Source organism: Notamacropus eugenii, chromosome 4 (genome assembly GCF_028372415.1).
Source record: "Notamacropus eugenii isolate mMacEug1 chromosome 4, mMacEug1.pri_v2, whole genome shotgun sequence".
Lineage (NCBI taxonomy): Eukaryota > Metazoa > Chordata > Mammalia > Diprotodontia > Macropodidae > Notamacropus > Notamacropus eugenii.
Window position 1 is genome coordinate 463,531,831 of NC_092875.1, and position 27,857 is coordinate 463,559,687.

Here is a 27,857-nt window from a genome sequence, read left to right on the forward strand (position 1 = left end):
CCTCCTTTATGTACTGAGAGAGTTGGACTGAAGTAAATTCCTAGCTCAAAAACTGTTTGATTCAGTCAACTTTTTTTTCCTAAAGGGAGACTGAAACCTAAGTGGAGATTTTGCTAGTTTGTGGTACAACATGAATGAGGAAGTCTTCTAAGCCTGTTGTGGGTGGCCTTACCCTTCCTCTCTTCTCTGCATTTAAAAAAAAAATTCCCTCTTAATTCATCCCTCTGTTCAGCACTTGAAAACCCACTTGGAAACACTTTTTTTCCCCCTGCCTTTCGATTCTCATATTTGCTATAAAAACTTATCCTCTTTTATAGAGAAACTAATATAAAGCTACCAGGGACTTTTCTTTTTGCCCTTTAGCTCTACGAAAGGCCACCTGTAAGTGGAATAGGAGGAACTATTGTGAGCTGCAGCTAGTGAGTGTATGAAGTCAATGTTTCGGTGAGAGTTTCTGGGTGTGTCTTGTTTGTTTACTGCTGGTTGGTTTCGGGAGGTATGGGAGACCAGTTCCATAATGAGCATGGAAGTCTCAGTGAACTTTGTGCGCTCACCTGGCTTTACTGTCTTGAGGTTTTAATCAATTGTAAGTGCTTAAGATAATGGAGTGAAAGATGGGTGTAGGAAGATATAAAGTTGCATGTGATGATAGATTACTTTTAACAAATTTGTAGGCTATAGGTTTCCAGTGACGTTAGAGAGAATGTGTTTTATGGTGTGCTGCAGAGTTCCTGGCTATCAGGAAATAAATCGATGTATATACCTTAAAATGCAATTTTAAGTGAGTGTCTTCACAACGACTCTGGCAGATTGGTTCAAGCACAAGAAATGAAGGTTGGGGGGGCTGTTGTTTTAATCCATTTTACACACAAGGAGAATCGTTTCTATTTTGTTTTGTCCAGTGGGAAGTGATTATTGATTGGCTCACTCACAAAAGCCTCTTTGAAACAAACATTTTAGTTTCTTTGCAATTTTTGTGTCAGGTATCTTGATTGAGAGAGATGTTTACAATCCAAATTAAGTCAATTTCCTTAAACTCAAAACTTTTCTTTGTTGGATTGTTTTACTTATTTGTAAATTTGTCAATTTCAGATTGGTCATTGCTCTCCTTTGTTAATGTGGCCTAGTTTTTTATTCAGGCAGCTAAGTGGCCTAGTAGATAGAGAGTTGGGCCTGAAGGCCGGAAGACCTGAGTTCAAATTTGATCTCAGACACTTACTATGTGACCTCAGGCAAGTCACTTAACCCTGTTAGCCTCAGTTTCCTCATCTATAAAATAAACTGCTGAAGGAAATGGCAAACCACTCCCTTATTTTTGTCAAAATTTCAATGACAATTGACAGTATTTTGTCAGTATGTGACCCAGATAGGGTCACAGAGTTAGACAAGATTGAAATGGCAGAAGAGTCCTCTTTTAGCCCTAGTGCTGCAATAGATATAGGCAACTTGTTGGTTTCTGAAGTGAAAATAATACTACATTCAACAAATATTTGGCAAAGGTATATACTATGTGCAAGGTGGTATAGTAGGCACTATGTAAAAATGAATAAGAACGGTGGGATCTGATAGCTTCATTATTGGGAATATAATCTGAGGATGTATTGAAAGGGTAATTATCCAGAAATTTTTGCTGCAGCTTTATTTGTAATAACAAAACAACTGAAAGCAACTCTGGGAAGTCCTGCAATGGGAGGGATGATTAAATTGTGGTATTTTGATGTAATAAAATACTATAATGCAATAAAGATTAGCAAGTATAAGAATATAAAGAAATAAGGAAAGGTTTATGAAAAGATCTTAATAGGAAAAAAATGTACTTTAGGATCATGTAAGAAGAAAAGTGAATGAGAATGAATGGACAGATCACACTGTTGGAAATTTAGAAAATTATTGAAAAGTTAGTAAAAAATTTACATATTTAAATTCATTTAAATGAAAATTACTGCATTGGTATTGAAAAGTATTTGTAATTATTAAAACAAAAATAAAGTTGGGAATCTCCATATTTGCAAGAGAGACTGTACTATTTGTCAATAGTATGCTAAATGTGGAGTCAGGATGACTTAGTTTTGTGTCCATCTTGGATATTAATAGCTGAATAACTCTGAGCCAGTCATTTAATCCTTCTGAGTCTTTTCTCATCTGTAAAATGGGAGTGATAATTGCACTTACCTAAAAGGATTGTTGTGAGTATTAAATAGAGTTTAAGTACTGTCTAGTACAAGAGAGAAATTGTGTGTGTGTATATATGTGTGTGCATGCATATATATTATATATCATATATATTTATATACACACACATACACACAAAAAGGATTTTAATACCAGAGTGTGATGATGCAATAAAATTTTAAAATGAGTGAATGTTGAAAACTAAAAATATATTGATTATTAAAAAAATATTTTAATATGCTATGAGAGTTTAGGGGGTTAAGGAAAACCTGATGGAGAAGATAGCATATAAACTAGGCATTGGTTACAACAGACTGATGAAAAGTTAAGGAAGGGGGAATATTCTAGACTGAAGAAACCGAATAAGCAAAAATATGGAAATGGAAAACCCCGTGGTTAGGGGACTTGGAGTAATAAATATGTTTTGTTTGATCATATGACATGTGAAGTGAAGATAAAGGTGAATAGGTAAGTTGGTGTAAAATTACAAAGGATTTTGAACTTAAGGGTCCTTTATTGGGCATGGGGGATCCATTTAAAATGGATACTTCTTTGGTGGGTAGGGTTTGGAGAAGTGACCAGTGTGATTTAAGACCTATGCTTTAGGAAGAGTAGTTTGTCAGCAGTATACAGGTCATATCAGAAAGGAAAAAGCCTGGTGATACCGCTGAAACAGTAATATAATAGCCGACATTTAAATAGCGTTTGCAGATCTGTAAAATATTTTACATAAATTTTTTCATTGTAACCTCATAACAACCTTATGAGTTAATTATTGCTAGTGATTTACCTGTTTCACAGATTAGGGCATTGAGCCTCCAGAGAGGTGGGGAGTTAAGATTACACTATCAGCTCAGATGTGACCTTTGATTTTCCCTGCTCTAAGTCTAGCGCTCCCTTAAATAGTTCATGCAGTTAGTAATGGCTGACTGCCATAGGGGAAATCGAGGGGATGGAGAACAAACCACTGGTGGGAAAGGTATTACAGAGGCTGGGCTAACCCAAATTTTAACTGATTGACTATGGAATTAGGTAAGAAGAATCAAAAGTGACTCCAGTGTTCTGAGCATGGGTGATGAGATAGTATCATGATTAATTTTTTAAAAAGTAGCTAAAACTGAAGAAATAACTGGTTTTGAGCAGAACCAGTCAATCAGCAAACGTTTACGTTAAGTACTTGCTGTGTGCCACGTACTGTGTTGTGTTAAGGATACCAAGTTAAAATAGAAATAGTCCTTGCCCTCAAGGAGCTTACATTCTCTCTGGGAAGACGTGTATATGTTGTATAGCTCTAGGTGTAGTTAAGAGGAATACAAAGTAACGTTAGAGGGAAAGGCTCTAGCCCCTGGGAGGACTGCCTGCAGAAAGTGCTGCTTTCACTGATTCTTGAAGGGAGCCAGGAATTCTGAGAGGGAGGGAGAAGGGAGAAGAACATTCAGGAAATTAGGCTGATATGACTGGACTATAAAGTTCATAAAGAAGATTAAAATACAAGAAAACTAGAAGATTGGAAGGGTTCAGGTTGTAAACTGGCTTGAATGCCAGTAATAGGGAGTTTTTGAGGGGAGTGGGTAAGTAACATGATCAGATCATTAGGTCTGTTTGGCTTCTGTGTAGAGAAAGCATTGGAGTAGAGAAATATAGGAGGCCGGATGATCAATAAGAGACTATTGGGGGCAGCTAGGTAGAACAGTGAATAGACCAGTGGAATTACAAGGACCTGAGTTCAAGTGCAACCTCAAATACTATGTGACCCTGGGCAAGTCAATTAAAGTGGATTATCTTAAAAAAAAAATTAAAAGAGGCTATTGGTTCAGACAAGAAGTTTTGAGGACCTCATCCAGGGTGATGGCTGTGTTATCAGAGAGAAGAAAATGTACAAGAGCTATTGTGGAGAAAGAAAGGACAGTATTGTAACCAAATGGATAGGCATATAGTAAGAACAGTTAGAGGCTGAGGATGATGCCGACATGTAAACCTGGAAGGCTGTTGGTGCCCTACTGCTTTTGGTCTGAATATGCTTAGTTTGAAGTAACAGACACCCCAGTGGAGTTGTCAATCACATCATAAGAAAAGTAGAACTGAAGTCTGAGAGAGAGAGGGACAATGGGGAAAGGGAAAGAGTGAAAAGGGAGGTAGAGGGCCCCCCAAAATGCTCAACTTTCGTCAGCATATACAAATAGGTACGCTGGTTGACACTGAGGAAACATTATCAGTGACCCAGTGCTCTGGAAAGAGGTTGGAGAGGAGGGAAGTCATATACACAGAGGTGATCATTAAAGTCATGGGAAATTATGAGATTTCAGAGTTGATGAGGGAGAGAAATTTTATGTGAAAAATGTGGGAGAAGCTCAGTATCTTTACTAAAGTGGAAGACAAGACCATCTCTTGAGAGTGAGCAGTGTTGGTGGTGTGGAGGTGGACTCAGGGCCTTGAGGAGATTGGAAAAGGTTTGAAACAGGCACTGTGGGGAATGCATTCATTAACTGGAGATTAATGAAATGTAGCAAAGTGCCTGAATGTTTGTACAGGAAAAGGGGTATTAATTTTCTACCTTTTATGAGAGTAATTGTTTATATTTGTGTGATGTTTTAAGATTCACAAGGCACTTTTCCTTACAACAGTTCCTGTGAGGGAGAGGTATTATTAGCCAGATTTTTCAGATGAGGATACTGAAGCTCACAGAGGTTAAATAAATTGCAAATGGCTGTACAACTGGTATCAGAAGCAGTTATCACTTAACTCTAAATTTAACACTTTCTTCTGTATTGAGGTGCTATTGGAAATGCATCTGTAGTATTCAGCTATGAAGAATAAGGACAAATGTTGTAGAATCTGAAAAATGAACATAATAGTATTGTAGAGGTCATCTGGTCCACTTCCCATTTTACAAAGGAGCAACCCAAGGCCCAGAGAGGGTGTACAATGACATAACATCTGTTTGGGGGATGGATCAAAAAGAGGAGGGAACTGAAGCAGGAAAATAGTTCACTCTTTTCCACAAGAGGTGAACACAGATTCACTTCATAGTAAGAGTGAAAATAAGTAGAATACTTAAGGACAATTACTGCTTCACCCCAAACATAATCAGTTTGAAAACCTACTCTGAACATTTTTTTAGAATCAGAAACCCTCAAAAGTATCAGGTGAACTGGCCTTTTCCAACTCTATGGGCTTTAAACATTTTTGTATGTTTTCTTTATCAGAGAGAAATTATTTTCCTCACCTTGCTAGTTCTGATTACCTAACAAGGAAACCACCAAATATATCAAACTATCTGCTCGGTCTTTGCTGGAGATTTCTGCCCTAGAGAGTGGAAAGGGAGGGAGGTAAGAAAGGGTTTTCTTTTTCTGTTGCCAAACAGGGAAAGCCTCTTAGAGTTCCTGGCTTTGCAGGTACCACCTGAAGGGAGTTTTCCCAAATTCAGAATTGTTACAGATGGCAAAAAACGGTGGACTGTAATTTATTTTGCATAAAATAACTAATTTTTTTATCTCAGCTGGTTCTCATCATTGCCTCAAATCTCCTGCTAAATCCACTGTACTTTCTCTCCCCTCTAAAAAAAAAAAACCAAAACCTCATTTTGAGCAACAGGGGGTTTTCTGCTTGGAAACAAACTTTCCAGTAAATGCCAGATAAAGCTCCTGACAAAATAATTAATTTATCCATGTTATTATTACAGTGGGAGGTTGGAGTGGGGGTGGGGCAAGGGGACTGTGTCCTTTAACTTTGACAATATGACTACAGTACCTTTGTTATTGACCAATTTTGTTGTCTTGCATTGCTGATTTATTTGTTTTAGTCATTGCGTATATTGTGTAACATGCAGTTTTTTGTTAGATTTGTTCAGTGGTTTCTTTAGAACTGCCAGATCTTGTTTCTTTTTCTGACCACATATCTCATGTTCATAGCCATCATAGTTGATCATTTCTAGCCTTTATGATTCAGAAAACTCCTAATTGGTCTCCCTTCTTAAGTCTTCATTCATATATCTGTCCCTCACAAAGTCAGTTAACCAGCAAGCATTTATTAAGTGCTCTCTGTGTCCTGGTCACTATGCTTAAAGCTAGAGATATAAAGAAAAATTTAAAAACATAGTCCCTGCCCCCCAGGAGTTTCCATTCTAATGGGAAGAGACTACATACAGAATATAGCAGCTCTTCTTGTGGTGCACAAATGAGATATGTAACCTGAAAATGAGAACTGATCCTAGTAGGAAGACAGTAATAGTGTGTGTGTGCTTTGTGGGAATGGGAGGAGAAGGATAAGGTACCCAGTGGCTTGGTTGGGAGAAGGTGAATTGGATCTGAGTCTTAATAGAAGCCAGGAGATGGAGGTGAGAAAGGAGAACATTCCAGCAGTGGGGGACAGCCACTGAAAGGTCATGGAGTTGGGTGATGAATGTCCTTTGCAAGGAATGACAAATAAGGCCAATGCTGCTAGACTGTAGAGTGTAAGAAGAGTAAGATGACCAGGAAAGTAAGAAGGAACTAGGTTACAAGGAGCTTTAAAAGCTAGAGAGGATTTTATGTCTGATGTGGAGTTCATAAGGAGGCACTGAAGTTTAATGAGTAGCTAATGATACAGGCGGATTGTAAGTGCTTTTCTACATGTGGCTCCTTTTCCTTTTTGTTTGATCACTTTGGGAACATAAGTTGTGCAATGATGTTCTTGGGTCAAATGCTTATGCGCAGGTTAGTGACTTTGGAATCTTAGTTCAAATTACTTTCTGGAATGACTAGACAAGTTCAGAGCTCTATCCAGCTAACTCGTATGATAGAGTGGAAAAAGCATGGTTTCAGAATCGAGATGTGAGTTTGAATCTCACTTGCATCGGGCTTTTTAGCTATGTAACCTTGAACAGGTCACGTAAATTCATTTTTCTCTTCAGTAAAATGAAAGGATTGAAGTAGATCTAAATCAACAATCCCATGATTGTCCTTCATATTTCAAAAATCAAGGTTTATGAAAGTTCATCCACCTTGGGTAGAACCATTTTGAAATTGTGACAGACACATTTAAGTAGAAAAGGAGAGGTTCAGGTTAGATTATCCTTGAATTATAAAACCTGTATGCGTAGATGACTTTAAGAAAGGCGATATGACTAATGCCATGTTGGAGTTGTGAATTGATCCAACCATTCTGGAATTCAATTTGGAACTATGCCCAAAGGACTTTAAAACTGTGTGTACCCTTTGAGCCAGAAATACCACTACTATGTCTGTATCCCAAAGAGAACAAAGAAAGGGGGAAATGACCTGTGTTTACAAAAGCTCTTCTTGTGGTGGCAAAGAATTGGAAATGGAGGGGATGGTGAACAAGCTGTGGTTGGATTGTGATGGAATACTATTATGTTATAAGAAATGAAAACCTAGAAAGACTTCCATGAACTGATACTGGATGAAGTGAACAGGAGAACATTGTACCTAGTACATCAATATTGTACAGGGATCATGGGGGAAAGATTTAGCTGCACTAAATCAGTATTATAATTCCAGGCAGTTCAGAAGGACTTGTGATGAAAAATGCTATCCTCCCCCAGAGAGAGCATTGATGGACTCCACGTGCAGATGAAAGCGTGCTCTTTTTTTCATTTCTTGTGGTTTTTTTTTCCAGCATGGCTAATATGGAAATGTTTTGCCTGCCTTTATATATATAATTAATATCCTATTGCCTGCCTTCACAATGGGTGAGGAGGAGGTGAGAGAGAGAGAGGATTTGGAACTCAAAATTTAAAAAATGAATGTTAAAGAATATATTTTTTAAAAGACAAGTAAGGTGGTATAACGGAAACAACTCTTGTTTAGGTATTAGAAGACCCAGATTCTAGTTCCTAATATATGCTGGCCATTTGGCTAGCTATGCGACTAGCCATGAGTAATCACCTCCTTTAAAAAGCCCCAGTTTCTTGCTATGTAGAATGGGGATAATTCATCGTATCTGCTCTGACTGCCTCCTGGCCTGTGGTTGTTGTGTTGACCAAAGGAGGTGGTGAAATGCATGGAAGGTCTCCCTTAAATTTTAATATACTATACATATGTTAGATATATTCAGCCATACTATATACATCCTAGGTAGTATTCGGGAAGATGTATAAACTCCAGCTGCAAACCTACCTCCATAGTATAAAGGAATTCCAAAATACCAGCAATAGCGGGAACTTAAAGATAAACTGGTTTAACTTTCATTTGACAGAGGGAAGAAAACCATCTAGAGAGGTGAATTCATGTCTGCAGGGTCACAGATAATGTGTGATATAGAAGGAACTAAAAAAACAGGCCCCTTCTAACCTCTGGATCTCAACTTCAGAGCTCTTTGTTCTTCCTCATATTTTCCCTTTCCCTTCTTTCTTATTACTCTTCATAGTTTATTTAAAAAAAAAAAACCACCACCACAGAAATAGCTAGCCCTGGGGTGGGGAGCCAGCGGCCCGGAGGCCACTTTAGGCCCTTTGAGCTATTAAGGGTCTCGAGGACGTAGAGGACTACACATGTGGCCTCGAGGCCGCCAGCCCCCAACCCTCCCTAGAGAAACAAGTGGCATTTGGAAAAGGGTGAGTGGCCTGCCTTGGACTCCCTTGACCCATGTGTTTCAAACCCAGGAATAAAAGCTGTGAAACGTGCTCCTCTTGTTATTTTTAAGTAGGTGGCAGGTGGCCAATCTAATTGCTTCTCCAATAAAGTAATTTCATTCTAGAAAGTTCAAAATCTTTTGTGATTAGTATGAAACAACATTTACCTGGTGGCTGCCCCCAGGGCTTAAAGGCCCTGCTCAGGAAGCTACAGGAACTCTGACTTTCAGTGCCCCAAAAAGGGAGGTTGGGGGAAAGCAAAGCTTTGGTGGAGCCCTGGCTGAGCCTGGTGTGCTGGGCACAGAAAGTCTCTTAGGTTCTGATGGTCTGCAAGTAGCCATGCTCTGTTCTGCCACCACTTACACAGTGTTTTACCTACATTATCTCACTGGAGATCATGTTTTATACCTTTGAAACCAGGTGCTATTTCGAAATTAGTGTTGAGTTTGCAGGAGGGATGGGTGGAGCAAAAATTAAAAGTAAAATTAACAACCTTCCTCCATGTTTCTCACAAGTTTCTCTCATCTCCCCCTTCTGCCCCTTTGCTAGACAGGTACAAACAGCAGTAAAAATTAATGTCTGAGACTCTTCTCATCCCCCGAACATTATCTCATCTTGAAACATATGCAGGAACTTAGGTACAGCAAATTCTTGCCTAAACTCCAAAGAGGGGGATGGGGTGGGGTGGGGTGGGCGGGGCTGGCTGCAGGGGAGGGATGGAGCTGGTTGTTGGGGGGATGGGGAATGGAGACATCAGCGGGAAGTGGGGCTGGCTTTGTCTTGGAACCTGCACCACCATTCCCCTGTGTGTGGTCTCCTGAGGCTTGGGCTGCCACCGTGTTAGCATATCGCTCCTTCTAATGAAAAAAGATAACTGGCGTCTGTGTTTAGGTCCAAAATGAAAGGGCAGAATTTGTTTATTTTATTTGGCTTGTTTTGTCAGATAGCCACAGTTAAAGTACAACGGACCATGTCAACTCAAACAGCTTTGGGCTCTGATAAAAGGGAGAGAACGTGCCGGAAGGAACCATGGTCAGACTAAAGAATTTTACATGAAAATGAATCATTTTGGATGTCCACCACTCAAAATAGGAATCACTAGTTTTTTAGAGAGGCAGCATGAAGAGTTCAGTCATGTCTGACTCTAAGTGACCTCATTTAGATTTTCTTGGCAAAGATAATGAAGTGGTTTGCCATTTCCTTCTCCAGCTCATTTTACAGATGAGGAAATTGAGGCAAACAAGGTAACATGACTAGCCCTGGGTCACACAGCTAGTAAGTGTCTGAGGCCAGATTTGAACTTAGGTCTTCCTGACTTCAGGCTGGGCACTCTATACCCACTGTACCACCTAGCTGCCAAGCATTAAGAGCCCTGGGTTCCTACCCTTCCTCAGATTTGCTTTGTTAATATGAGTAAGTCACTTGTTTACTTAGTCTTAATTTACTTAGCTATAAAGTGAGGATGATGATGGCAGCACTTGTATTAATCCTTCCCCATAGCTGTAGTGAGGAAAGTGTTTTATAAACCTAAAAGGGCTTTAGAAATGCGGGATAGCTGCATTTAGAAACAAGGAAGGGCATTAACTGTGTGCAACATGGAAGAGAGCTCTGTGCTGTAGATGTCCAGAAATAGATCAAAAGCGAGAACTCTGCCATGTTGGCTTCCTTCTTTTTAAATGACCACATGGCTGACATGCAAATGCGTGTCAAAGTGGTGTGTAGGAGCAGGTGGCGCTACGGTGATTGCCATTTTTTTGCCTGGTGCTGTTGATATTATCTCCAGTTATAGGGAGGTTTCTAGAGTGATGATGAGTCTTGAAGAGAAGGGTGATACATAAGCAAATCATTGCTGAGTGAAATAAAATTCCCTGATTTTTTATGCTTAGATCTGTGGCATCACTAACATCGAGTGCTACCTCTGTATCTTCCCATCCTGTGTGATTCTTGTCTTTGTCTTTCTCTCATTCTCCAAATATACCTGCATATTCATGCTGATGGACTTCATGAAATGCTGCCAGATTATTACAATCTGGACAATGTGTGTTTTCCCCTTGACAGAACAGAAGTGTTTTTGAGGAAGCCATTGAAGAGCAGTCAGACACCTTGTTGCAGGAAAGCCTTGGAAGGCTGGATTTTGTTCTCCTGAGCCACAGGCTTTAAAAACAAATCAAAATACACACACCACCACCTTTCTCAGTCAGTTGCATGGCTGTGGCAATATGGTTTCCTATAGAAAATAACTTAATCAATTTTGAAAATTGATCCCTGAGATTTTTAGTGAACATCTGTAAGAGTGGTCACAAAAACCTAACTAAAAACATCATAATAGACAATCTCATTTCACTGTTGTATGTATGTGTGTGTGTTCATCCTTCATTGCCGAAGAAGACCATGCCATCAGAGAAATGATAACATGACTTGTACTTGACTTTGTTTTGAGTGAGAGAGGGTTGTGCAGGTCACCAGCCTCACTTCTCCTCCAGAGCCATCTGAATCCAGTGACCAGATATTCCTCAGGATGATTGGAGATGACCCAGGATGAGGGAACTGGGGTTAAGTGACTTGCCCAAGGTCACACAGCTAATGAGTGTCAAGTGTTTGAGGTGAGATTTGAACTCAGGTCCTCCTGACTCCTGCGCTGGTGCTCTATCCACTGCACCCCTAGCTGCCCTTTCATAGTTGATAGGTTTACTAGACTAACAAACTAGGGGAATATTCTAGATAGTAGTTCCTTGTCTAGAATTCATTTTTACCTTTGGCATCATTATTATTATCTGCATAACCACAGAGGATTCATTTAACCTTTCTAAGACTCAGTTTTCTAATCTGCCAAATGGGAATGATGATACCTGTAATAACTACCCAGCAAGGTTGGATAAGTATCAAACAGATTAATGTATATTTAAGAAAGAAAGACAATTGATCCCTGTGTGCCCTTAAAACTGTGCCACTTCTAGAATGGATTTCTTCTGTATCCATTGAGTCAGATCCAACCACTCTCCCCAATTTCATATTCTTAAGCATCATTATTAATTTTTCTTACTTTTCATATTGTACAGTTAGAGGTCAGATTTGTTGGCTTTACTGTTATCACTGATGAGACTAGATCACTATGAAAACACTGGCAGACCAGTTTCATTTTGCCTATTTGTTATTTGCCTCCCCAGTTTATGTACAAATTCGCTTGTTTGATCTATGTTAACGGGATCTCAAGCAGAACTCTCTACAGATTCATTTTCTTTATTATTTACTATTCATTGTTTTATAAAGCATTTCTTTAAAAAGAAAGAAAGCATCTTGGTGCTGCAAGTACAGGATTGTGGGAAGATCCTGCTAATGGCATCTTTATCTGTTTTCATTTCTTCACCTTGAGTGCTCCTAATTAAAAGTGTTCTAGTCTCTGAAAAATAAATAAAGCTGTCCTGTTTATCTATTGTTATTCTCCTTGATGTTTTGCAAATTAGCTTGTACTGTAACCATCATTGCCCTTGGCTACCATGTCCCTCTGCTTTCCAGAGAGATCAGGTGTGTTTAGCTCAGTTGTTTTCTGGGATCTTCCTGCCTATTCTTTGTGCCTTCTATTTTGCATAGTTAAATTTCTCTAAAGATGTCGAAAGACTCATTGTCATTGCTTTTGCTAGTTGCCATTTTTTCAGAGTAAAATGTTTGGGTTGAAACACATTGGGTTGGATCTTGTGGTTCAGATGTTTTTCAGTCGTGTTCAACTATTAGTAACCCCATTTGGGAGTTTCTTGGCCAAGAAACTGGAGTGGTTTGCCATTTCCTTCTTTAGTTCATTTTCCAGATGAGTAGACTGAGGCAGACAGATTTAAGTGACTTGCCCAGGGTCACATAGCTAGTAAGTTTCAGGCCATATTTGAACTCAGGTGTTCCTGACTCCAGGCCTGGTGCTCTAACCACCGTACCACCTACCTTTCCCTAGGAAGTGTCTGGGACCAGATTTGAACTCAGGAAGATGAATCTTCTTGACTGCAGGCCAGGTATTCTATCTACTTGACCACCTAGCTACTTGGGTTGAAGGAGCTATAAATCAATGTAGTATTTTCTGATTTTTATTGAAATCTGGCATTGATTTTAACTGTACCCCAATCTGCCTGCAGTTCTCCCCATAGTTTACTATGTTCCAACCTGATTAAATTAGCAGTAACTTTGAGATATAGTGGATAGAGAGCCAGCCTCAGAACTTCTTCTAACACCTCCTGTCTGTGACTCGGGATAAATCAGTTAACTTTTCAGTGCCCTCTAGCATTTTTCTAAGAATATATCAAGAGAAAGTATAGATCTTCCTTGATGGTGAAGTTACACATCCAGTCAGAAACAAACTTCTCCATGGGAAAGCTCAGTTAGCTCTCTTACTCATGCCTGCTCAGAAAGCTGGTAGCTGGACAGATATTAGCAGACCCTGAGAGACAGCTACCTTTACAGTAAGTATTATTAATAATAGCTGACATTCGCCTATTCTTTCCTTAAGGTTTAAAAACCACTTTGTTATTTGACCAAAGATGCTGCTATGAAGAGAAAAATCTGAAGGAAACATTGAATGAATTTGGACTCCTGGCCTTTACAGGTTGAGCATCTGTAGGTGTAAAGTATCAGAAAAACTGGAAAAACTAGCTCAGCTACTTACTGGTTGGAGAACTTGTGCTACAAGGACATTGAAGGCAGTTGGGGCATTCAGGTTATAAAATTAGAGATGATACTTTGAGATTAAAGTGTTCCACCCTCTGGCACCCCATAAGCTCAGCTATTTTAATTGCCAAGCTGAGCAGCTCATCCTGGTTTCCTTTTGGCCTGCCCAGGAGACTAAACAAAGGCACATAATGTTTGAAGCAGATGTAAGTAGTAATTTTCTATGGAGAAAACTTTCCATTCAAATAGTAGATTTCTAGGCAATACTTCGCTAGTGTCTACCTCAGTGAGAGTTTCATAGCTTGGGTGTGATAGAGATTCAACCTGTATGCACTGGTATAGTGGCACAGGGTGTTTTTTGAGTTTGAAAGAGTGAACCTGCATTCAAACACTACATTCCACTTACTACCTGTGGGACATTGGAGAAATTACGTACCCTGTCTGGGCCTTAGTTCCTCAAATGTGAAATAAGAAGCTTGTACTCGATGATCTCTATCCACTTCATTAATCTATAGATCCTATGACCCAAAGCTAAGTCCAGGAGAAATTATTTTTGAAACAAGGCTGCATAGAAAAAAGTGAACTTTGGTGTGTGATTGTTTGTTGTTCATTCATTTCAGTCGTCTTCGACTCTAAGTGACTGCTTTTAGGGTTTTTTGGGGCAAAGATTCTGGAGTGGTTTACCATTTCATTCTCCAGCTCATTTGACAGATGAGGAAACCGAGGCAAACAGGGTTAAGTGACTTGCCCAGGCTCACACAGCTAGTAAGTTTCAGGCCATATTTGAACTCAGGTGTTCCTGACTCCAGGCCTGGTGCTGTAACCACTGTACCACCTAGTTTTCCCTAGGAGATTATTATAGCAATTCAGATAGGTGGTGGTCATGAAGACCTCTATTGGGCTGGTAAAAATCAGAATAAAGAGAAGGGAATCAAAAGCAGGTAACTGATTGAGTAATCGAAGTAAAAAAATGTCAAAGATAACCCTCAGGTTCTGGAAGCTGACAAGTCCCACAGCCTGAAAAAAAGGGAAGTTCAAAGCTGGTTTAGAGAAAGATCTGACCAGCTCTGTTTTAGGCACCTGCCAGCTCTCCAGAAGGAGGGAGATGTGGGTCTAGAACTCAGATGATTGGCTAGGGTTAGTTTGGGGAAGTGTCTGAGCAGGGCTTATAGCTGAGCTGTGGCAATGAATGAGACTGCCAATAGACAGAAATCAGACCAAGGCTAAGGCAGAAACCTGGAGGGCCTGGAAGAAAATTAGGAGACAAAAAAGGAGCATGTTTAGGAAAAACAGGAGTAAACCCATGTGAATACATTAGCTCTGAAACCGAGGGAGGAAGGAATATTCAAAAAGAGGATTCGGCCTCAGAAGTGTAGAAATAAAAATATGGCCACAAAGACCATATTCTTGGAACATTAATAATTCATTCAGGGTAGTACCTAGGAATGTCTTTGTTTTTTGTTTAGTCCATTCAGTTGTGTCTGATTCTTCATGACCCCATTTGGGGTTTCCTTGGCAAATATACTGAAGTGGTTTGCCATTTCCTTCTCCACCTCATTTGACAGATGAGGAAACTGAGGCAAATAGGCTGAATTGACTTGCCCAGGATCATAAAGCTAGTCAGTCTCAGAGTTCAGATTTGAAATCAGGTCTTCCTGACCCCAGGCCAGGTACTGAATGCCCACTGTACCACTTAGCTGCCCAGGAGTGTCTTTACTGTGGTTCAAGTAAAAGATGTGAAGAAACTAAAATTTGCTAATATGACAAAGAAAATCCAGCTACTTGAAGACTGGTGGCAGCTTGATAATATAGGCATGTAAAGTGCATTTTTATTCATAAAAATTTTACATTGTCATTAAATACACATTTGTAGATTATCCATTAAAAATAATGAGGTAAAAATATAACTGACACACCTGAAAATTTAGGTGAACATTTGTAAACTTCTTGGAATCCTATATTGAAAATATGACATGAAATGAATATATCAAAAAACAGCTGTTCATGTTAAAATGCTCATCTAAAGTAAAATAAATGTGTAGGCTCTTGGTTGCGCAAGCAAAGACATCGTCTCTTTTCCTCCTTGAATCTGAAAATAATCCCAATATTATAATTATTATGGTTCTTTCAATTTACTTGTTTTCCCCATTTAAACCAGAGATCAAGAGATGTGTGACTCCTTGGGTCTTTTCATTCACACTCCTGAGATAATCCAAAAAGTTCCTTAGAAGTATACCAAAAAAAGTGACCTTGTGTAAGTCACCTGTCCTCTTTGGCCGTCTGTTTCCTTCTTGGTAAAAATGAAGGGTTTGGAGAAAACAGTATAGATAGTGACTACCAAAACAACAGCATAAATGGAATGGGCAACAAAAACCAGCCCATAGCTGGAAGCTGAGTAATTTTAGTGACCATGCAGCTTAGCCCTGGAGAGGAGACGAGAAAAAATCTTTTTCTCCTTTTGGGGGCTTGGTGAGGCGACTGAGGTATGGATTATTACATAGAATGACAGATTTTTTTTTTCCAGTGTGTTAGTTTACTTTTACTAGACTTTTATTTTCTCTTTTTTTTATTTGTTACAATAGATGACTCTCTGGGAGGGATACACTGAGAAATAAAATTGATATTAAAAAATAAAATTTGCTTTTTCAAAAGATGAAGGGATTGAGGAAAATAGTATAATGACTACATGTCATTAATAGTAATAAGTAGTAAAAAAAACCTGAAAGCAAAAATATAAAAAAATACCTTCATACTGTAAAAGTATGATGACCAAGCTGTCCACAAGAAAAATTGTGTTGTGGAATGTCATAGCTTCTATCAGATTTGTTTGCTGTATTGTTTTGGTTTTATTAAATAATTCAGCCCTTTTCCAACTCTTTGTCTCAAGGGATGATTTCCTGGATGGTGTAGGGATATAGTCAGAAATGAATACGATGGGAAAACAAAATCTGTTCATTTTTTCAACAGAGGGGCAAGACAAGAATGTTTTAGGTTCCTTTGAGCATGCTTAAAAAAAACAAAATAAAACCCTGTCTCTCCCTGAACCTATGCTGAGGACTGCAAGGGAATAAATTATCTTTCTTAAGAATACTCAGCCTTCAGATGTGAATTTCATTCCTTGCCCTTAAAGCTCTGCCTATAATTTCTTTAGAAAGGGGAAACTCTTCAGTGTGGAAACTGCCCGGGGATAGAGATCATGTATCTCAGAGAATTTCCTGGGCCCTGAAAGTTCAACGGAGTTTCCCAGGATCACACAATTACTTGTTCTATCCACTACAGCACCTGCCTGTGTACTGATTTTCGGTCTTATCAGATGTTGTGATAAAGAGGTAGAAAATTTTACATTGACAGCCAGATTCAACTTCTCTTTTTGTTTTCCCTTCCAGTCTTGCCCCCCTACCCCTCCTTCTCACTTCTTCATAGGAGTAATGTATTTATCAACCTAGAGGTTGATAAGTGACCTAGCAAGAGGGCAGAAATTATTCTTCTTAAAGGCAGATGCTGAATTCAAAATGGTTTAGGAATGCTAGCTCTTACGATATACCAAAGGCAGCTACATGGTGCAGTGGCTAAAGTGCCAGACCTGGGCTCAGGAAGACCTGAGTTCAAATATAGCCTGAAGCACTTACTAGCTGGGTCACCCTGGGAAAGTCACTTGACCTTGTCTACCTCAATTTCCTCTTCTGTAAAATGAACTGAAGAATAAAATGGCAAGCCACTCCAGCATCTTTGCCAAGAAAACATTAAATGGACTCATGAAGAGTCGGACATGACTGAGAAAACGATGAACTGTGCTAAGCCTGAGGGTAAAGGCAGAAGACCATCTCTGTGCTCTCAAGGGGTTAGCTTCATTCAAGATAAGACTGGAAAGAGAGGATAAGGCCAGAGTAGGGAAGGAGGATTTGAATGTAATATAGTTATGAAGTGACATGATCTCACCTCCGGTTTATCTGGAGTGTAGAGATTAGGGCTCGCTTGTTTGATCCCTTCTCACCTGAATCTCCAAAGCTAGAGTGCTTCTCTTCTTTCCAAGCAGATGCAGTCTCCCATGATTTCTTTCCTCCATCTTCCCAGTTTTTAGTGTTCTTCCTACTGCCCAGATTGCTTTGTATTTACCTTGAATACATTTTGGTATTGACTTCAGCCTGTGTACTTTTGGCCAGTAGAATTGAAGCTCTTTCGGGGCAGGGCATGTCTTCCTGTGCTGCAGTGCTTGGCCTATAATTAGGAGCTCAATAATTGCTCCTGGGATTGAATAATATTTCATCTTCCTTATGGAAAGACTGAATCAAAGGGAGACTTGTGTTAATGTTGGAGAAGGCCCATAGTGGTAAGGAAGACATTTAATTGTACAGACTGGACTCCCAAGAGATAAAATTCTGATTGGGAAAGAGCCAGGGGACTTTGAGCGGCATAAAGGACATTTTGCTTTCTGTCTGTGTGCTTAGACATTTGCGTCATTGATTTTTAAAATTATGGGCCTACCAAAAATTCATCTGTGATAAAGTTGTAAAGATGTAGCTCTATGGGAAGTAAAAACATTCGGAGAATATGCTTTGTGTTTTTTAACAAGTGGGAGACCCTCCTGATCCCTGATTAGGCCTCCAGAGAAAGGGCAGGTTTCTGACCTCAATCATTATCCCAGAGGAAGGAACATAGGATCTGAGAAATTCACGAGGAGCCAAGAATGGTCCCCATTCCTCCTCCCTTGTAGCAGGGTGGAAGAACACTCCCTGGCAACTCCCACCCACTGATTTCCCAAACGCTGCCAAAAATCCACCTTCCCAGTAGAAATATTTCATTCCTTTCTGACTCAAGAACAGCAAACAATCAAGGATTTCCCCTTCCCCTCCACTCCAGTACCACAGGCAGCACTAATATCCCTGGCGTATCTGTACATAATTATGTATGGTAGAGTGAATTTACATCGTGGAGCGGAAAATTTAGCACTCAAATAGACGTAAACTGGTACCTCTGTGTCCCCAAGAGTAATGGATTGGATAAATGCTTAGACTTAGAATGATAAAGGAAATTCTGGTCTTCAAAAACTCATGGAAATTCCTTTGTCCCATATGCCAGATGTCCTTTGGGAGGATCCTACTCTGTCCTTTTGACATGTAAATATTCTTCTCTCACCATTTCCTGTGGTCTAAGCCGATTTCCATAATAATGAAGCTTGGTATGTGAAGAACATCTGTATAGAAGGAATTTACCTCCAGATTATGGGGAGGGAAGAAAGAAAATTAAACAAACTGGGACCATTTTTCTATGCCCACCATAGGTAGAAACAAAGCCATTTAAAATCTGTAGTAAAAAGAGAAGCCGAACTTTTCATTTTTCCTCCTGATTCGCATTTTGTTAAATCCTTTTTAAAAAGTGTTCTTGAATTTAATTTCATGAGTACCATGAAGTAATACCATGAGTACTCGTAACCTGAATAATAATAAAGGTTGATCATCTAAATAGTGCTTTAAGGTTTTCAAAGGGGGCAGTAGGTAGAGAGCTGGACTAGAGTTTGGAGGACCTGAGTTCAGATGTGGCCTCAGACACTAGCTGTATGACTCTTGAACAAGTCACTTAACCTTCATTTGCCATAGTTTTCTCATCTGTAAAATGAGGCATAATAATAGCACCTCCTTACTTCCCTGGGTTGTTGTGATGATCAAATGAGATAATAAACACCTGGACATCGGAAGTGCTTTATTATTTGTTATTATTTCTGTCACAGCAGTCTAGAGGTCACTAACACAAATACTGTCTCCATTTTACAGCTGAAGAAACAAGCTCTTAGGAGTTGGTTGACTTATCCTAGGTGGAAAAAGCTACAGTGGAGCCAGGATGCACAGTAGAATTGCAGGTTGAAAGGGGCTTCCAAGGAGATGGGGTTGAACTTCTTCATGTTATAGATGAGGAAGCTGAGGCTTTAACTTACACAAGCTCCCAAGGCTCAGAGCCAGTATTAGAACTGTTTGCCTAGCTCTCCATCCTTTCCCTTCCCCTGTGATGCAGACAGCTGAAAGAGTGGATGTTGGTTAATCGTGGCTTATTATAGCAAAGCGTATCAGAATAATCAGTGTTTATATATGATGGGCTTACTTCCATTTCTCTTGAGTATCCAAGGGTATCTTGTTAGGAAGAAAACCTTATATTACAGCATTTTCACATCTGTGGTCTCAGATGACTTGGTTAACGTACTTATTTCTTGATGGGGTTATCCCCTTAGGTGAAGAATGTGTCAGTAAATACACAAGAAGCACCCTCAGCTCCATCTGAGTATGCGGATAGAGTTGACAGTTCCATGGCATATTCCTCTTATGGCAGAATGAATGACAAACGACCATACCCTGACTCTTCCTACAAATCAACACCGTAAGTAACCAACATCTGCCACACCCAGCTTTGGTTCACTAACTATTGTGCCATATAAATCAACATGATGTTTTGGTTAGAAATGAATTCTGGTGTATATAATGGCTCCAAAGACTTTGTATAACCATATGACACACATGTTGGCTTCATGAACGCCAATGTATTTTCCATTGCATGGCACTGTGGAACAGAGGAAAGAGCACTTGGAGACAAATCTGGGGTTCAGGTACCCACTTGCTAATCATGTGACCTCAGAGAAGTCATAGGACCCCATGATGCAAGGGGCTAGAAGAGACTTTAGAGATCATCTGACTAACCGTCTCATTTTACTGATGGGGGCATTAAAGTCCAGAGAGGTCACACAGGTAGGAAGTAGCAGAGATAACATTGGAACCCAGGTGCTTTGATGCCGAGTCTACTGTTCTTACTGTTTTAGCTGTACCATGCTAGGTCCCATTTTTAACCTCCTTAAGCCTCAGTTGTTTCCTTTGTAAAACGAGAATGAAAATACTTATGTTGTTCCCTGCCTCACAAAGTTTTTGTGACAATTAGATCAGGTAATTTCTGTGAAGTATCACATGGAGTTATAAATTCTTGTTGTTGGCAGTGTTTCTCACTTGTTAGGTTACTTGTAACTGATAATCTTATTGATTTATACCTTTTACAAGATTTTGAGAAGGGACCTTAAAGATCGCCTGATCTTAACACTTTCATTTTATAGATGAAGAAAATGAGATTCAGAAATTTGTATATTGACTACCCTTCAAAAATATTTTTAAAACATAAAATTGACTTTGAAATCATTATTTGTATCCTATGTTACATAGGTCACATAAGTGGAAATAGGTTCTTTTTCATTTTTCTTTCCCTTTGGAACTTCGCAGGATTCATAGGATTTAGAGAGGAAAGGAACTCTTAATTTTGTGGATAAGGAAATTCAAAATACTGAGTTCTGCTTTAGCCGTGTTTATTGCATAGACCTGATACCAAATTGTGTGAAATAGAGCTCACTGCCCTGGCGGGTAGGAAAACTGGGTTGGGGTGTATCTTTGTCCGAACTGTATGTGTAGACCTTGAGCCAGTCACTTGATTTCTTGGGACTCACCTGTGAAAATAGAGGTCTTAGAGTATCTTTCATGTCTATTCTAGATCTAAGTCCAATGATTCTATGTTATTTCTACCTATCTGTATTTTACCTTGGCCTTTGTTACCTGTTTCTCATGTAGCAAATAGTGTGCATAAATGGTGCAAACAAGTGGTGCAAAAAGATCCTTGAGGAATTGACTGCCATATTCATAGGGGATGGCAAGATGACTCATTGCATTTAATTCTTTAATATGACCAACTTTACCTACATTTCCTCCTTTCACTTTGGAAAAATCATATTTGACATCTCTTAATTTGAATTTTCTAACAGAATTACTGATGAGAGATTTAGAAGCGGATAGAACCTTAGAGTTTGTCTAGTCTAGCACCATCATTTTGCAAATGAAAAAATTGAAGTTTGAAAAAGTAAAATTGGCTTTTCCAGTGTCACAATAGTTGGGGTAGGAGGTGGGTGGGAGCTGTTTGGCCCTGGGGCCTCTGATTCCAGACTCAAGCCTCTTTCTTTGACATGGTGCGGCCTGCCCCACATTCAGCATGGAGGAGTCATATAAAGGGCCATTCTCAGAGCACAGGAGGTGCTGGAACCATTAATCCTACACTGCCAAGCCGATTTTAATTATGGGGTCCAATTGGAAACAATGAACTTTATTATAATGAATGGAATGGAATTTGGAAATCAAACAGACCTGCATTCGACCTTACTTGTAAGTTCAGTAGCTGCCTCTGTATTGATCCAAAGTAGGCATATTTGAGAAGGTTTTCCTAGGAAACCTCTTTCTGGCCTCACTTTCTAATACCAGGGCATGGGGTAATTGGTCCTATTTTTAAAGTTACACATTGCCATTTGCATGACTTTCAAGCTTGTAAAGCTCATTTATTTTGCATCATGTGGTCACTGTTGCCTTCAGCTGCATGAGCAGTCACCATGTCATTACTTTCTAAGGTTTTAAGGGGGAAAAAGCATTTACTAAGAGCTGTTGTGTTCCAGGCATTGTGCTGAGTATTGGAGGTTCAAAGAAAAAAAAAATCAATGCCTCTAAAGAGATTCTATCAAGTAGGGCAGTATGGAGCTAAAGAATTATGTCCAGCACACACATACAAGTGCATGGGCACACACGCAAGTGCACATACACATATAATGTATATTATACATACACATGTGTATACATATATGTTAGCATGCACAGTAATATCACATAAGCATTTAATGTTCTTAAATGTTAATAGTTCTTTATCCATTGTGCCACCTAGCTGCCTCTTGGTAAGGTTACCAAGATAAGGTTTTGTGTAGGAGGTGGGTACCTAGTATGTGTGAAGTATTGTGCTAATCTTGGAGGAGTATACAAAAGTGAAGACCTCATTGCCTCTTCCCTCAGGGATCTTCTGGTCTAGTAGTAGAGCTTAGATGTACATGTTAAGGGCCCTGACAGAGGCACAAAGTGCTAGGAGGATTCACAGGAGCAAATAATATCAGATGGGGGAATTCTGGATCTGTATAAAATCGTGGGATCAAAGATTTAGAGCTGGAAGAAGCTTCAAAGGGCCCCTCATGGATCTCCTTCATTTTATAGATGAAGAAACTGAGACCCACGGAGGTTAAATGATCCTCCTCTAGAACAGATAGCTAGCATTAGGGGCAGGATTTGCACCCATTCCCTAACTACAGAACCAGTGCCCTTTTCACTGTACACCTATTTCATTTCTACTGGTATTAGGTAATGACAACACTTCTAGCCCTTGATATTGAGGCATGTAGAATCAGAGAAGTTTAGAATTGGAAGGCAATGTGGAGTTCACCTGGGTCAGTCTTCCCATTTTACAAATGGGGAAACTAAGTCCCCAAGAAGACAAGTGACTGGTCTGATTATTTGTTGTGGTTTAGTCATTTCAATTGTGTTCATTTCTTTGTGACCCCATGTGGGATTTTCTTGGCAAAGATATTGGAGTGGTTCCTCATTTCCTTTTCCAGGTCATTTTACAAATGAAGAAACTGAGACAAATGTTGGTAAGTGACTTGCCCAGGTCACACAATCTCTTGTTAATGTTAGTAGCAGAACTAGGACTCAGGTACACAAGGACTCAGTGTAGTAAATAAATACCCTGATTGGGAGACAGGAAGATGTTTAGCTGAAGATGACTCTACCTTTGCTAAGTGAGTCTAAGAGTATCTTAAATGGGTCTCACTCCCAGTTATTTCCCCCACACCCAGGTTTGGGAAAAGCAGGACAGGAAAAGTTTGATGGTTGCTCTGTAAAATTTCCATGGGTAGCAGCATCCTGGTAGTCCCTAGTCTCTATCTCCTAGATGTTTATGAGGTGAGGATATGAATGACAGTATTGTCTTGCAGTTTGGGAAAGCTGATGTAGCAAATAAGAAATTCTCTAATGAGGGCCCATCTGACCTAGTTTTCCTGAATCCAGTCTAGTTCTTCTCCAGTCTGTCCTTCCTAACAAGTGTAGCGTTATTATCATGGCTCTCACTACTTTTGTCATGTCTCTCAAAAACCTTTATTGAATGACCATTACTTACCAAATAAAGTCAAACTTCCTGATTGGGGCATTCAAGGCTCTCCCTAGATTGGCTTCACTTCCACTTCTAGCCTTCTCCTATTTCCCATCTTCATGTATTCTCTTCTGCCAAACTCGATCTATAAAATGGGGACTATGTTACTTCTAGTGTCTACTTCACAAGTCTTGTGTCATTATTAAACTGATGTTGTAGAGATTTTATACGTATTACAACCAGACTGGGAGGCTTGGAGTGCCAGAAGTAGAATTGTTCCCACTTCCAGCTAATCAGCATCTGTCTCTTTGTACCTATCTTGCAAAAGGGGGTGAAGAGTTCTCCTCTTTATTGAATGCCTTCTGGAAATTGTGAGTGTATAGGACAGAAAGTCTACCAGGAGAGAAAATATGGTGGTTTGTAAGGTTGGAGTCACTGAAAGAATGAATTCAGTTTTTTATTAACTTGATAGTGGTGGTGATATCACCTAGCAAATGAGGAAAGTTTGTTTTAGTCAGCTAACCAGTCATTTGAGTGGTATAACGTCAGTGCTCTTCAGTCAGGAACACCTGGGTTCAGATGCTACCCATACATTCTTACTAGCTATGTGACACCAGCCAAGTCATTTAACCTTTCTGAACCTCAGTTTCACCATCTATAAAATGGGCATAATTCCTGCCAGAGTTGTAAGGAACCAGCATGATAAAACAAAGTGCATCATAAATGCCAGCTACTAGTTTTTACCATAAGCCTCAACTATTAAATGAAATAGCTTAAACTCACCTGTGATGATACGGATAATCTTTGTACGAGGAAAAATGGATATGAACTCAACACTTACTCTTGGAATAAGTGTCCTGGAGGGACAAAAAAAAAAAGGTGTGGTGGTATTTAAAAGATGTGGGGGAGAATCCAGTTGGAAAACGTCCAAGCTGAAGTTGAATGCTAAACTTGCTGCTGCTGTTTGCCCTTCATGGTATCAGGGAGGTGACTCCATGACATGCAGGCGAATTGGATTTAAGTGAGGGAGGGCTGTGCAAAGTCACCAGCCTCACTTTCTCCTTCAGAGCCTTCTGGGTCCAGTGGCAAGATAAAGATTAAGAAGGCTGGAGATGGCCAACCTTAACTCCTCATCATTATGAATGTTGAACAGTTTAAGCTGTGATACTAAAGATTTCTGATATCATGAACTTTCCATGAAACTTGTAAATAGAATTCTAGGAAAATTCAGTGATTGAGTTTGTTCCTTTTCTGTTGGCTTTCCCCTGATAACCTCAGCCTGTTTTGAAGGTTTTATGTTGTCATTCTTGCCCCTCAAAGCTGTGTTCAAAGCAAGAGTCTAGGCATGCTGTATGTTACCCTAACAAAGTTTTGGAAAGAGCATCTGGAAAGTTTGTTTTCTAATGACTCCTGGGACAAAACCTGGCTGCTCCGTCTTCCTACAGCCAGTGATTGAAATGTGCAGGAATTCAGTTGTGGAGCAAGCTTAGCAGGTGTTCAAGCTTGATAACAAACTAGAATGGAGAGGAACTGCCAAATCATATCCATTTCCAACCCACACACACCCAGAAACTCATCCCTTTAAAAAGCTTAATTTAAAACTTCCTTTGACTATTAATAAGATCTTCAAGGGAGGTGAAGAGTGGGGGAGGGAAAGATAAAGGTTTTTTTTGTTGCTCACAAGTAGGGACGTACATCCAGAAGCATTTATTAAAGTCTTTTATGTGCAGAACTCTGAGGAGAGAGGTGAAACAAACAGGTAATGCTTATAGATCATCTGCTTCAATTTCTTCATTATTTATTTTGTGTTTTTTTTCTTTTTTTAAATTAATTTATTTGTTTACAGTTTTCAACAATCACTTCCATAAGCTTTTAATTTTCTTCCCCTCCATTTCCACTCCCTCCTCAAGATGACATACAATCTTTTATGGGTTGTATTCATACATTCTTATTAAGCACATTTTCACATTAGTCATGTTGCATAGAAGGATTAAAATGAATGGGAGAAAGCATGAGAAAAAACAAAACATAACGCAAAAGAAAATAGTCTGCTTCATTCTGTCTTCCCAATTCCATAGTTCTTTCTCTGGATGTGGATGACATTTTGCATCAAGAATCTCTTGGAAATGTTTTAGGTCCTTGCATTGCTGTGAAGGGCTAAGTCTATCAGAAACAGCCCTTGCACACTGTGACTGTTACTGTGTATAATGTCCGTGCATTGCAATGAAATTCTAAGTCTCCCAGAAAAAATCCTCATGCACTGTGGTTGTTGCTACTTATTTACAAGCAACCTTTAATGTCACCTCTACTGAATGGCATTTCTGGCATCCCTAACATAAATTTATATTAATATAAATCATCTTATTAAGCAAATTTGATCATCCATATAGTCTTAACAGGCAGCTAGAAGACTGTCAGGAACACTTATGTTCTTTGCCAGGCCTAGAGGCCTGAGGGCTACCCGAGTCTTACCTTACCTATCACAGGTCTTCGGCTGGCCAAACCGGATAAACGTATGAGAGAAGAGACTTTCCGGAGTCGAACAAGGGTTAGGCTTTATTCAGGGTCCTGGTTACATGTGCAGGGGGAACTCTTCCTTAGGAGAGAGAGAGAAAGAAATCTCCCAAGGAGGCAAAGATCTTACAGTAAGAGAATGAAAGCAGAAGTGGAAGTGGGGAGAGAGGGGGGAGGGAAGAGAGAAGAGAAGGAAGAGGGGCCTTCTGTCCTGTAAGGGCCCCTCAGCGCTAAGAGCGCCTTCGGGCTTTCCTGACCCTACTTAAGCTCTCCTGCCTCGTAGTTTGCACCTGAATATCGTGTCTGTTAGATAACAATAGGTGTGCCCAGATCCGGGCCAGTCTCGGGCGGGGATGCTCTCTCCCATCACGTTCTCACGGGAAGAGGCGGAAATACACGAGATCTCACTCCTCAATTCCCTGCTGTTTCCTGGGGGGCCTCATGAGAACTCTAAGGTTTAGAAGCTCTCACCTTTACCCGCCCGAGACTGTCCACATGGAATTGAGCTTCCACCCCCAACAGTTCTTGAGTTTAAATCTGACCTCAGGCACTTACTAGTTCTGTGACTCTGGCAAGTCACTTAACTCTGTTTACTTCCATTTCCTCTTGTGTAAAAAGAGCTGGAGAAGGAAATGGCAAATCAGGAAAACCCCCGAAAGGGGTCACAAAGAGTCAGACATGACTGGAAAACAACTTACTGAATAGTTTCAGCAAACTTTTTTAAGAAGACATGATAAAAATATAAAATGTACATTCTCTTTGGCTTTTTTATGGAAGAACATCCATACTTTGAAGAATATGTGATTTCATAGGTGAAAATAAGCCTTCACTGAGTCTGGTCATAACTCCTGGAAGGTTGCCATTAGTTTGATTGCAAAAAAAATTTGATATCCTCATAGCCCACCTCCTCAGGGATGAGCCTTTCTGAATTTCCTGGGGGTAGGTCCTGACAGAATTGCCTGTGGAAAACCAGGGCCTCTTCAGCCCTGTGATGATGTCCTCGAAGGAGGGACTTCTTTAGAGGAAGCTCAGTTACCCTGTATGGAAGAATATAAAACCTTTCACCAAATTACACAAAAAACTATAAAATTAGTATTTTTCTGGTTATTGAGGGTGCTGTAGAAGTATTTGGTTTGTTGGAGGTTTTTTGTTTTTTTTTGTAAATAGTATTTTATTTTTTCCAATTACATGTAAATATAGTTTTCAACATTTTATTTTTATAAGATGTTAAGTTTTAAACTTCTTCTCCTTCCCATCTTCCCTCCCCAAGACAGCAGGCTATATGATGCAGGTTATACATGTGCAATTATGTAAATAGATTTCCCCATCAGTTCAGAATCAAAGGGAAGAGCCACCAAAAAAATATGGAGCATTCAGCTCCATATTTCTTTCTTTGAATGTGGATAGCGTTTTCCATCATGAGTCTTTTGGAATTGTCTTACTGAGAAGGGCAAAGTCATTCACAGTCCTTCATCCAACAATATTGCTATTACTGTGGACAGTGTTGCTATTACTGTTACAATGTTGCTATTACTGTGTACAGTCTTCTCCTGGTTCTGCTCACTTCACTCAGCATCAGTTCATGTAAGTCTTTCCAGGTTTTTCTGAAATCTGTCTGCTCATCGTTTCTTCTAGAACAATAGCATTCCATTGCATTCATATACCGAACATGTTCAGCCATTGGGCTTTCCCTCAATCTTCAATTCTTTGCCACCACAGAGAGAACTGCTGTAAATATTTTTGTACGTGTAAGTCCTTTGCCCTTTTTTATGATCTCTTTGGGATACAGACCTAGTAGTGGTATTGCTGGAACAAAGGGTATGTGTAGTTTGATTTCCCTTTGGGCATAGTCCCTAACTGCTCTCCAGAATGGCTGGATCAGTTCACAGCTCTACCAACAATGTATCAGTCTCTTAATTTTCCCACATCTCCAACTTTTATCACTTTCCTTTTCTGTCACATTAGCCCATTT

At 39.7% G+C, this 27,857-nt stretch overlaps 1 protein-coding gene across 3 annotated transcripts in view; it reads left to right on the forward strand.

Annotated features, from left to right (window-relative positions):
• Window positions 1-27,857, forward strand: part of OCLN (occludin) — a 55,523-nt gene that overhangs the window by 17,678 nt on the left and 9,988 nt on the right. For all 3 annotated transcript variants that reach the window (XM_072606293.1, XM_072606294.1, XM_072606295.1), the window contains exon 5: window positions 19,617-19,762. In XM_072606293.1, coding sequence (XP_072462394.1) covers window positions 19,617-19,762 — 146 coding nt within the window. The remainder of the gene's footprint in view (window positions 1-19,616; window positions 19,763-27,857) is intronic.